The 11401-nt window shown below is 36.0% G+C and overlaps 3 protein-coding genes across 3 annotated transcripts in view; 1 reads left to right on the forward strand and 2 right to left on the reverse strand.

Annotated features, from left to right (window-relative positions):
* Window positions 1-1016: 1016 nt before the first annotated feature.
* On the reverse strand, window positions 1017-4974 carry LOC102591209 (putative late blight resistance protein homolog R1A-10). Its single transcript, XM_015307759.1, has one exon. It carries the CDS (start codon window positions 4803-4805, stop codon window positions 2208-2210), a length of 2598 nt encoding a protein of 865 aa, XP_015163245.1. The 5' UTR covers window positions 4806-4974; the 3' UTR covers window positions 1017-2207.
* A 1621-nt stretch (window positions 4975-6595) lies between these two features.
* Window positions 6596-9945, reverse strand: LOC102601242 (pyruvate dehydrogenase E1 component subunit alpha-3, chloroplastic-like). The gene is made up of 3 exons (XM_006345171.2): window positions 9518-9945; window positions 7886-8666; window positions 6596-7129 (listed from the first exon to the last, which is right to left on the reverse strand). The coding sequence occupies exons 1-3, from the start codon at window positions 9779-9781 to the stop codon at window positions 6852-6854; spliced, it is 1323 nt and encodes a 440-aa protein (XP_006345233.1). The 5' UTR covers window positions 9782-9945; the 3' UTR covers window positions 6596-6851.
* Window positions 9946-11106: 1161 nt separating this feature from the next.
* Window positions 11107-11401, forward strand: part of LOC102601579 (zinc finger CCCH domain-containing protein 16) — a 7417-nt gene continuing 7122 nt past the window's right edge. Inside the window, exon 1 of the mRNA XM_006345172.2 lies at window positions 11107-11204. Coding sequence (XP_006345234.1) covers window positions 11161-11204 — 44 coding nt within the window. The 5' untranslated portion in view covers window positions 11107-11160. The remainder of the gene's footprint in view (window positions 11205-11401) is intronic.

Genomic DNA, 11401 nt, shown 5'->3' on the forward strand with positions numbered 1-11401 from the left:
TATAATAATATATCCAAAAAATAATTTAAGGTAAGTACAAGTCAATAAAAAGCGACCGTGCTAGAACCACGGGACTCGAGGGATGCCTAATACATTTCCCTCGGTCAATAGAATTTCTTACCCGAATTTCTAGTTCGCAGACCAAAATAAAGAGTCATTTCCTTTTGGTTAGTGATTTTAAAAAGGTGACTTGGAACACCATAACTCAATTTCAAGTGACGACTTCAAAAGAAAATTAAAAATAATTCCTAATTAATAACGTCACTTTAATTGAAAAAACTCTTCCGCCTTGCACGAAAAGGGGTGTAACTGTGGTGATGATAGTTTCACGCGTCTTTATTGAGACAACTTGCCAACACAACAAACAAAAAGTATCCAAGAAAATGACTCACTTTTCCATTTTCAAGATCTTCTTTTTAGTTTGTCTCCAAACATTGATTTTCTTTAATAGTGAACAGAGCAAAATTAGGGGGAAATTAAAAGAATGTGGACTTTCATTCATTTTTTAATCTTATTTTCTGCATTGGCCATCAAATCAGCACAAAAGTTCCCCAAGCTTGTACTTTTTGTCTTGTTATTCACACAACAAAGCACTATTGCAGCAGAAAAAGCCGTTAGCCGGCCACAAAGGATCTTCATTTTTACATACTCCCTCCGTCCCTATTTAGTTGTCTATATTTCCTTTTTAGTTGTTCCTATTTAGTTGTCCATTTTGACAAATCAAGAAAGGACAACAAATTTTTTCCTATTATATCCTTATTTACACTTCTTGAAAATTTCTAAAAGTGTATGTTGTTTCCCTCTAATTTATTTCACTTGAATTCAACGAAGTGGTTGTAATTTTGAAGTAAAAAGTTGTCATAAGGGTAAAATTGTAACTTCACTGTGCTAATCATTGTTGCCTTAATCTGTGTGTCATTTCTAAAGTGGACAACTAAAAAGGGACGGAGGGAGTATAATACATCTGAAAAAGGTATCTCATTTTCTTACAAAAAAATTAATGAAATGGCTTGATATAATAGACATTTTGAATTGTTCTCATATATTAAAAATTTGAACATTTTGCTTTGCAAAATAATAATCATATAACTAGACAATTAAAATACAAGAATAATAAAGGTAAATTATATATCACACAAAAAATATGTAGCAATTAACCAATAACATTGTCCTGTTCATCAACATCAAAATCATCATCATCGTCATCTTCTTCTTCTTGGTCGTCATCATCATCAAAATCTTCTTCTTCGTCGTCGTCATCATCATCATCATCATCATCAAAATAGCTAGCCATAAAAGAGGAGAAATGAAAATGTTACACTTGCCATTACAGTGGCGGACGCAGGATTCTCAAGAAGGGGTGTCGATGGTTGTAGTAAGAAAATAAGAAAATAAATATGAGGTCAATAGGGCTTGAACACACACAACCTTAAGGAACTTTTACATCCTCTTAACCACTAGACTAAACATTCCACTTGTGTCAAAATGTGTCAATACTTTTATATATATTCTTTAAACCCAAATTTGACCTCTATAGACAATGTAATTTTTCGGAGAAGGGGTGTCGCTTGACACCCCTCGGCCAAGGGTGGGTCCGCCCCTGCTTGCCAAAATTAAGGAACAAGAGCAAAAACATATCAGAATGAGCATGCAAGTAATAACAAGTTACACAATACTGGAAGGATTTAAATTATACACAATGACTGCAGAACAGAAAGAACTTTTACACTATCGGTGCAATTTATCTTATTATCCAGGTTATTATATCGATCTAGCTATGAAGAGTTGTATGTTGTTGCAGATAAAAACAGAAAAATTATGTATCACTGCCCATAACTTCAACTCCTATTGGACATGTCTACACGTGAAAGTATGGCAACCTTCAAAAGGCATAATACATAAATATGCCCTTTAACTTGGCCTCAGTTAGCATCAATGTGTGTCTTACGTGGCATAATACACGTAGGATGCCACATAGGACGCAAATTGCCATGTAGAACACCACATAGAATGCATATGTCTACTTGTTCAACTTTATACAAGTTCAAGTAGCTACTTGTGCACATCCAAAGTTGGATACATTACGTCTTTCCAAAACAAAGAAAGAAAGAACCAAAGAATCTAACATAAGGCACAGCACTAAAAATATATAGTTTGGAAGCACAAATACAAGAAACAATTATAAGAAGTAAATCAAGGAAGATGTCTTACGAAGCATCACGGATATAGACCTCAATAGAACGTCCATAGTCGTCTTCAATGTCCTGTTGAATTTGCTTAGCGGAATTCCCAACAGCTTGTGCACAAATTTTTATATCAATTAGAGCAAGTGTGGTTATATTTGCGAAATCTTGGGGGATTGAGTGCAACTTCCAGCAAGCATCAATAATCAGTCGTTCAAGGCAGGGAAAGTGATCACTACTGGCTCTCCAGTGCCGGAAGTGTAAACATCTCAGTAGCAAGAACTTCAAGCGAGGAAACCCTTCCTCAGCTACTTCCCACTCGTCGCCTATGAAGGCATCATACTCCAGCTTAAGGGACTCGAGTTTGGGTAATTTACCAACAATGCTCAAATCCTTCAATGGCAAGAAGAACTCTCCGGTGAAAGCTAATTTCTTAAGACCCTGTGGAAAAGCACACGGAGGAGGTAGGAGCAAAGATGACCCTACAGTTTTCCTATCAAAACTCGTAAGATTTTCAAGAAGAAATTCCAATTCTTCGAGCTGATCTAAGTAGTGAAAATCACGCAGGTCTTTGCGACTACAAAAGTCTACAAAGAAGCCACGTATTTGCAACTCCTTCAAATTGGGAAATCGTCTAAAGAAAAACTCAGTACAGTACCTAGGATTCAATCCAATGAGACAATGCAAATTTTTTAAAACCAAACTTTTCTCTGTAATTCCATGATCGTACAAGAAATTCCGGGTCAAATGGAGGTGCCTCAACTGCGGCAGCATCAAAATTTCCAATGGTAATATCAAAGCAGCTTTATCATAGGGATCTGAAACGTTAAGTCTAAGAGTTTCCAAATAACATAGGTTCAATATCGATGGAGGAATGTCGATTTTTGCTGAGTGATCCCCTTCTATGAGAAGACGAAAATTCAAAGCTATGTATCTCAAATGAATTAAAGAAAGTATTACCCTGGGAAAGGTTTGAAATTTAATTGAATCAAGATAGAGTACTCTTACTCGCTTGAAAGACAACTCCGGCTCATAGAATTGGTAAATGCCAAACATGAAAATAGAATGAGCCTCACTGTTAAGATACCTGACCAATTTTTGCTTATCATGGATACTGATCCGACCTCGACTTGTCTGCATGGATTGTGTACATGGAATTTGATCACTCGTTCCTCTGAGAACATTCACAAAATTCACGTTTCGAGCTTCCCTCAAGCAGAGTTCACGGGTCACATCGTGCATTCCACATCTCGCTTTTTTCCCATCAAATATCGAATGACTGATGGAAATTAAACTTCTATCCACAAGATCTGTTAAACATTTTTCTGCCACTTCTTCTATATTTTCCATCTCTTCTACCTTCAAAAATCCCTCTGCAACCCATAAGTCCAAAAGTTTATTGACAAAAATCAGCCTATCCTCTGGGAAAATTGCAAAATATAGAAAGCACGGTTTTAGGTGAGAAGGCAAGTGATGGTAACTCAAAGCCAAAACTCTCATGCATTGGGCTTCAAGATCTGTGCTTACCACTGAACTTACATTCTCGGCAATACTTTGCCACACATCCAAAGTTTTGCCGGTTTTGGAGAGAAGTCCCGCGATCACAATAATTGCTAGAGGCAATCCTCCACATTTCAATGCAATTTGTTTACCAAGTTGCTCAAATTCAGAGGGAAAAGAGTCTTTCGCAAAGACCTTTTCGTACAATAAACTCCAACTTTCATCAAAATCCATGACGCGCATGTGATAAGGAGGTTTACCTGAGCGAGCATATCCAGCCACTTCCACATTCCGAGTAGTCAAGAGTATTCGGCTTCTATTATTACAGTCTGGGAAACATTGTCTTATATCATCCCAAGCTCCTTTAGTCCATATGTCATCAATTACTACCAAGTATCTCTTGCCTTTTAGACGCTTTTGCAGTTGGTCTGCTAGTTGGTCATCAGGTTCCTCACTTGTCGAAGCAAGAAGGGCAAGGAGTACATTTCTCACACAGTACTCTTGCGAAACAGTAGCTTTTGCAAGAATGTCAAAGTGAGACATAATGCGTGGATCTCTATAGAGTTTTGTAGCCAAAGTTGTTTTGCCAATGCCTCCCATACCTACAATTGAGACAACTTCTAGTTCCCTTTCTCCTCCAGCAACTTGATTGAGCATCATCTCGAATTCATTTTCATGGCCAACCATTATATTCTCAGGCTTCCCTACAGCATGTTCAGGTATACTAGGGGCTAGAGAAAACTTTCGTGCTTTCAAATCTTTGATTTTACTGTACCAGTTCCATATTGCCAACCACTGCATCATGAGGGAATCAATGCGTTCTACCTCTTGTTCCAAGGAACAACAGAGTTCCCAGAAAGCTCTTGCTTTATTCTTTGCCTTTTGTGCAAAAAGAACATTTCTTGATTTCAAGTCAACCATATCCCCTGCACTGTATGCTACCTCTGAGATTTCAGCTTCCAAGTTTGTTAATGCCTCGAGATCGTCTGTTGCTTTCCAAGGTTTCTCCAGAATAGCTCTCAAAGATTTGAGCTTTTCATAGAACGGTTGCAAATCACGTCCAGTAAGTTGCATTGATTGGTGTATGGTTCTCATAAGACAAGTAATAGCAGCATAAGACATATCTCTTAATCTCTCTTATGTGTCTGATCAAAATATGGAGTTTCTGCACAAAGAAGAAGGAAGAATATCTCTCAGTATGAAAATGGATGAATTGTCACAATTTTAAAAAACATAAAGTACAAAGGTCTTTCTTTTATATATATTATTTCCATCACATTTCCACAATCCGTGTACCTAACCTTGCAATGGAAATAAAATAAGAAACCAAAGTTTCTCTTTTTCTTAAACTTAGTCAAAAAAAGACTGGATTAAATTATGATACACGTATTAGATTAGGTACATAACTAACCATTCAAAATATTTTAGCCGAACTCAGTAAACAAGAGAATAGTATTGGTCCAAAGTCAGCTCTTGGATGAATAGTCAGAAATTTTTTAAAAATAATTAGATGACTTTCTAAGTAAAATATCAATAGTTGAGTGATTTTTGAGTTATAAAACAAAGTTGAGTGACTTTCTAAGTGAACTATTCAAAGTTGAGTAACCATTTGAGATATTAACTCTTAATCTAAGTGTAAAATTCTGGCAAAATTTACGATGTTTTCTTTTCATTCATTTCTTATCCCCAAGCTTGTTCATTTTGTTTCTATTTTTCTAGTTATTCACACAACAAAGCAGTGTTGCCGCAAAGGCGGAGCCAAGACTTGAAGTTTATGGGTTCGGAATTTTAGTCGGTTCTAAATTTATAATCTGTACATAATTAAGTTAATTTTCTTAAGATAAATACAAAGTTTGAACCAAAATTATATGGTTCTGCTAAACCCGATCCTATACTCTAGCTCCACCCCTGATTGTTGGTGTTCGCCGTAGTCAAGTAGGAACTGCTGAGTGAAATTAACATATCAATCTTGAGAGAGACAAGGACCAGGTTCAATGCCATTGGCTTTCCTACAATAAGCAGTGTCACAAAGGCGGAGCTAGTGAAAAATATACGAGTTTGATTGTGAACTCAGTTACTATTGTATAGTTAACTTGAGATCGTTTTAGGAACCCATGAATTTCAAATCCTGACACACTGACAGAACAAAATATTTCTCAGGTTACGACGAGTGTCATTTCGTCTACATCTAATCATTGGAAGAAGACACCAACGCATGAGGAGCTGTGAGTACACAATAAAAAACATGATATTTTCAAGTTTTTCTTTTTACTGCAAGTGATAAATATGATAGGACATCTAATTAAAACTTGGACATTTTTTTAAGTGAGGCGCCACAGGCTGGAGTCCATAGCTGGTGGGAGACAGCAGCCGTCAGCAGGTACCCAGTGAAATATTCGAGGTGTGAATTTTAGTATCAGATGGCATTTCTGATATAGTATCGTCTGCTAGTTCTTTAATGTAAACAATATTAATCAAGCCACAAAGTAGTAGTGGTATCAATCTGCATAACCGTTATTTAAAAGATTTTTTTTATAACCGTGGTGATCGGGCCAAGTTTGTGCGCACCTCGACTAATTCCACGGGATATCTGTCACCTCCCACCAGCATCAGGTACTAGGTAAATCTATCCACCAAAGGTTAAGACAAATGGGAACACATCACCTAGTGGCTTTTTTTTTTTTGTCTCTGCTAGGATTTGAACCTGTCATGGTTCTCAACCCACTTCATTGACCACTAAGCCTCACCCTTGGATGCCAGAAGATTATTATAACCATACAACTTGGTTTTACCAAATAAGAGATTGTGTGTTTAAAATGGATCAACTTCAGTTCGAACAAAGTTTCAGGCCAGCAAAGAAGCTGAACGAAACTAAACAAATGGTCAAAGATAGAATGCCAGGAAACTAGATATTCAGAAGCAATACAAGTGCAAAAAAAAGGAAAGCAAGGCCTTTTAGATTTTGTTGTTCATGATATGGTACAACTTGAAAACAATGTGAAACTAAAAACGACGACAAAATTCTGACCTAAATTGAAATAATAAAGTACCTTTGTACCAAACTTCCTAATACGAAGGACTTCCAGACCTTTATAGAAGTATAATTGGCAATCACTAATTCAGTAACTGAAAACCTGATATCATTGATTACTGAATGCGCCTTGAGACCTAGACATGAGCAGTGCCTTCAGTGAACTTGGGATCTTCACATCTGTACCTTCCATCAGGCCCAATTCCAAAGCCTTTTGGATCAGCAAAGACGTTCTCTAGCAGCTGGCTACGAACAGGATGAGGGCTTTCATCTGCAAACTCGACAGCTTCTTCAACCAATTCATCAATCTTCTTATCAATGGCCTTCAACTCTGCTTCACTAGCAAGATTGTTCTCAAACATATACTTCTTCAAGGCACTGATAGGATCTCGTGCAGCATAATGGTTCTTTTCAGCTGCCAAGATGAACAGATTAAGGTCAAATAAGAGAAATCATTGGCTAATAATATACAACAATAAAAATGATAGATTTCAGAGACTAATTATCTTATTAGCTGTCATAAAATTTATAGCATTTCAAAACTGGAGTTCCGTCCACGAGAGCAATTTTGTTGTGCATAGTATTCTTATGTTGTCTATAATCTATATACTTCATCTGCAGTATACAATATGGGGTGAACCTCAGACACTCATACTTAAAGTTTTGGTCTTAAATGGAAGCAATAAAGATCAAAGGGCGAAAAATGTTCATTGCTCACACTTTACCAGTGGAATAACAGATTATCTCACATTTCTTAAGCACTACAATTTCCATAGTCTTCAACCAATTTGTCACTCTCCGATAGATCAAAATGCAGATATCATGTTATTCACTAGTTCTAACTACAAACAGCACAACAACAACAACAATAAAAAGCAAAGCCTCAACTCCAAACTAGTTGTTTTGTTTTTTCCACGAAAAGGGTCAAAAGTGTAAAGAAACCACATTTAACAAAGACTACAGAAAAGCTACCTGATTTTTATGAGATAGACTAATAGCATATAAAGAGAATGTAATATTTGGTACATTCAACAAGTTTAAAACATATGCTAAAGCCAGAGTCTGGTACTACTAATACCAGTATCAGCAGTACTAAAAAGAAATAAAGCTGAATGAATTAGGGATATATAAAATAAGTACAATAGAGACAAAAGGGGATTGGAATTCTCACCAGGGTCACGAAGTTCATCTGGATCGGCCAAAGAGTGTCCTCTAAACCGGTAAGTCTCACACTCAACCAGAGTGGGACCATCGCCCCTCCTAGCTCTGGCAACAGCTTCCTTTGCTACCTCCCTCACCTTCAACACATCCATGCCATCAACGTGAACCCCAGGCATCCCGAAGGCGGGACCTTTCTTCCAAATTTCAGGATCTGAAGTAGATCTCAAGTGAGACATGCCAATTGCCCACAGATTGTTCTCAACAACAAATATAATGGGCAATTTCCACAGAGCAGCCATGTTCAAACACTCAAAGAACTGGCCATTGTTGCAAGTTCCATCACCAAAGAAGGCCATAGTTACATGATCACAATCTGCCTCTTTCATGACCTCCCTTCTATACTTGCTAGTGAAGGCGGCACCTGTTGCCACAGGGATACCCTCACCAATGAAAGCGAAACCACCAAGAACATTGTGCTCTTTAGAGAACATGTGCATGGAGCCACCCTGGCCTCTGCAACAGCCAGTGGTCTTCCCAAAGAGCTCACTCATCACTTGGCGTGCTGGAACTCCTTTGCTCAATGCATGGACGTGATCACGATAAGTGCTAACCACAGAATCCTCCTTCTTCAGTAGCCTAATGAACCCAGTAGAGACTGCCTCTTGGCCGTTGTACAAATGCACAAAACCAAACATTTTCCCTCTGTAATACATTTGGGCACACATGTCCTCAAAGGCTCTTCCAAGAACCATATCTTCATACAACTCCAACCCTTCATCCTTGGTAATTAACTAGATTGACAACACAAACAAAAAATTGAATTAAAACTAGAATTGTTTACAGTTGAGTGAATTAACACAAACAAATACAAAAATATCTACTCTGGTCCAATTTTATATAATACTGTTACTAGTGTTAGAGCTTATTACAATTTTTCTTCGACTACAACTTTTGGAACATTTTTAGATATTTTTTTATGACACTTAGGCCTAACTCAGACCCATAGCCTAGCTCTTAAGGGAAAGATTGCCTAAGTCCATATAAGCAAATCATCTGTCTATTCCCAACCAATGTGAAACTCTAACCCACTCTAACACCACCACCCCCTCATGCCTAGGCCCAACTAGAACGTGGACCGGAATCCCAATCAAGGATGGACGTGGCACTAATACCATGACACATGAGCCTGACTCAACCTAAAAGCTAGATCTTGAGGGGAGGGTTGCCCAATTCCATATCAACAAACCACATGTCCACTTCCCAACCAAAGTGAGACTCTTATCCGCTCTAACAATTACAAAATGTTGTGCATTAGTTTACTTAGTTGCGAAATATGCAATTCTTGTTTCAAAAACAATAATCAATATCCAAATTCACACAATGCTTCCAATCTAAGAGGTCTAAGGTATATAAGTTTTATACTCCATATCAAAATTCACACCAAAATCATAATGCAAAATCGTCATTCTTTTGGTAATAGAGAAATTACATGACGAATTTCAACCAAATACAAGCACTAAATATGATGAAAATTAGAAAAAAATCTCATTCCCATCTGCCTTAGGAGCACGCAAGCTGGCCTAAACAACACAATTATAAAAAAGAAACTGTTTTTAAGAAAAAAACCAAAAAATGCAAATACCAGATTGGAGAGTGAGGAGTCTGTATTGAGCTTCTTGTCCTTAACAACCTCAGAAACAGCAAAAACACCATTAGATCGGCTTTTCGAGTTCTGAGACGAAAAGGATTTCTTCATATAGAGTTTCTTAGCTGATCCAAGAAAAAAGGAGCTGTCTTTAAGCTGATTTCCCAAAAGGGTCTTTTTGTTGTTGTTGTCAATGGATCTGGTGGAGTTGATGGGCTGCAAGAATTTGTTAGCAGCAAAAGAAGAGGCTGATGCAGCCATGATTACAGAGAAAAAATTGATGGATTTTATGAAATTATTCAGAAGAGGAAGTGTGATATATAAAGGAAGAAGAGAGCGGAGAAAACAAGAAGAGGGAAATGAAAGCAAATTGTTGGATTAACCGTCAAGAACTCAAAAGGGGGAAGTTGGCCTAATAATTTGATGAACTATTAAGGACCACCCTCTCGGTGTCATGTTCGATATTTGATATTTGTATTGAAATTTGATTTGTTAGAAGTGATTATGATTCATTAGAAGAAAACGTTATCTATCGAGAAATGTTCTTCATACCTATGGTTCGAAATTGAGAACTTCTAATTAATTGGGTTTTTGGATATAAATTTGAATATGATTTTTAAAATTAGTTTTTTTATTTGTCTTGTCAAATAATTTTGCATTTTATCAATTCGTCTTAAATAACGAGCTAATAAAATCTCTTTTTATTGAATCTTTCAATTAAATTTGTCGTAAAATTCATAATGATCAATTTTAGGAAGATTTTCTCTTATGCCTTTACACTTGATGGTCAATTTTTATTTGGTTTGAGAAAATCTTTCTATGTCTTTCTTTGTTATCTTTTTGAGAAACTTATGATTTATAAAATACTTTCTACGTGAGATTGTCTCTTAGTTGATGTTATTCGTTTTTTTTTTTTTGTAAAATTTATTTTCTAATCAAAATAAATTCATTTAAAATAAAACGAATAAAGTACAAACTATAATGATCAATTATTTAAAATATTTTCTAAAGTATTTTAATTTTTAAATATCACCAAATTTCAATTATATTCTTGTGCTATCTCTGATCTATCTAAGCAAACTTAATCTTTAATTAATTGATATATGCATAGTTTTTATCTCTCTATTTATAAATCTTTACAAATTTAACAAATTATATATCATTACAATTATTTGACTATTTTTATCTTATTTTAAGTGTGTAATTGTTTTCATCATATGAGGGTAATTTAGGTATTAATAAAATATATAAATAGACAAAAAAAATCTCATATATTAATTAATTATTTAATAAATTGAAAATTGTTCCACATGGAACTAAAAACAATACTCATTAGCCTCCAAAAAAATAGAAAGAGAAAAACATCAAGGGTCCTTCATCCTTTACAGGTTTCGGGTTTGAGTTTGGTATAAAATTTTCTTTGTTAGAGGATGCTTTATTTTTAACGTGAAACTTTTTAGCATAGATTAAAATTTAATCGGACTTAAATATGATAACAAATTCTATTGAAAAAAAAAAGACTTGCCCCCTCCCCCCCCACCCCATCCCACCTCCTTTTTTAAGTTTTTTATAAATAGACCCAAGATTTCAAAGCTGACAAGTCAAGAAAGGAGAAGACGCAAAAAAGAGGACTTAACGCTATGCCTCCAAGGAAAGAACCCTGCAGGAATTTTATGCGGGGCAGGTAAAAATAACTAAAAAATTGGTTTTAATTTCAATTCATGTACTTTATTATGCATATATTCATAGGATTCTTGATTAACCCTTGAAACTTTCATGTCAAAGATTCAATTTTTATTTCGTATTATTGATTTGCTTATAAAGGTGTAGAGTTCAGTAAAAATAGTTTCTTTGAGCATTGTATGGTAGGGGGTGGGGGGG

Source organism: Solanum tuberosum, unplaced genomic scaffold (genome assembly GCF_000226075.1).
Source record: "Solanum tuberosum cultivar DM 1-3 516 R44 unplaced genomic scaffold, SolTub_3.0 scf00063, whole genome shotgun sequence".
NCBI lineage: Eukaryota > Viridiplantae > Streptophyta > Magnoliopsida > Solanales > Solanaceae > Solanum > Solanum tuberosum.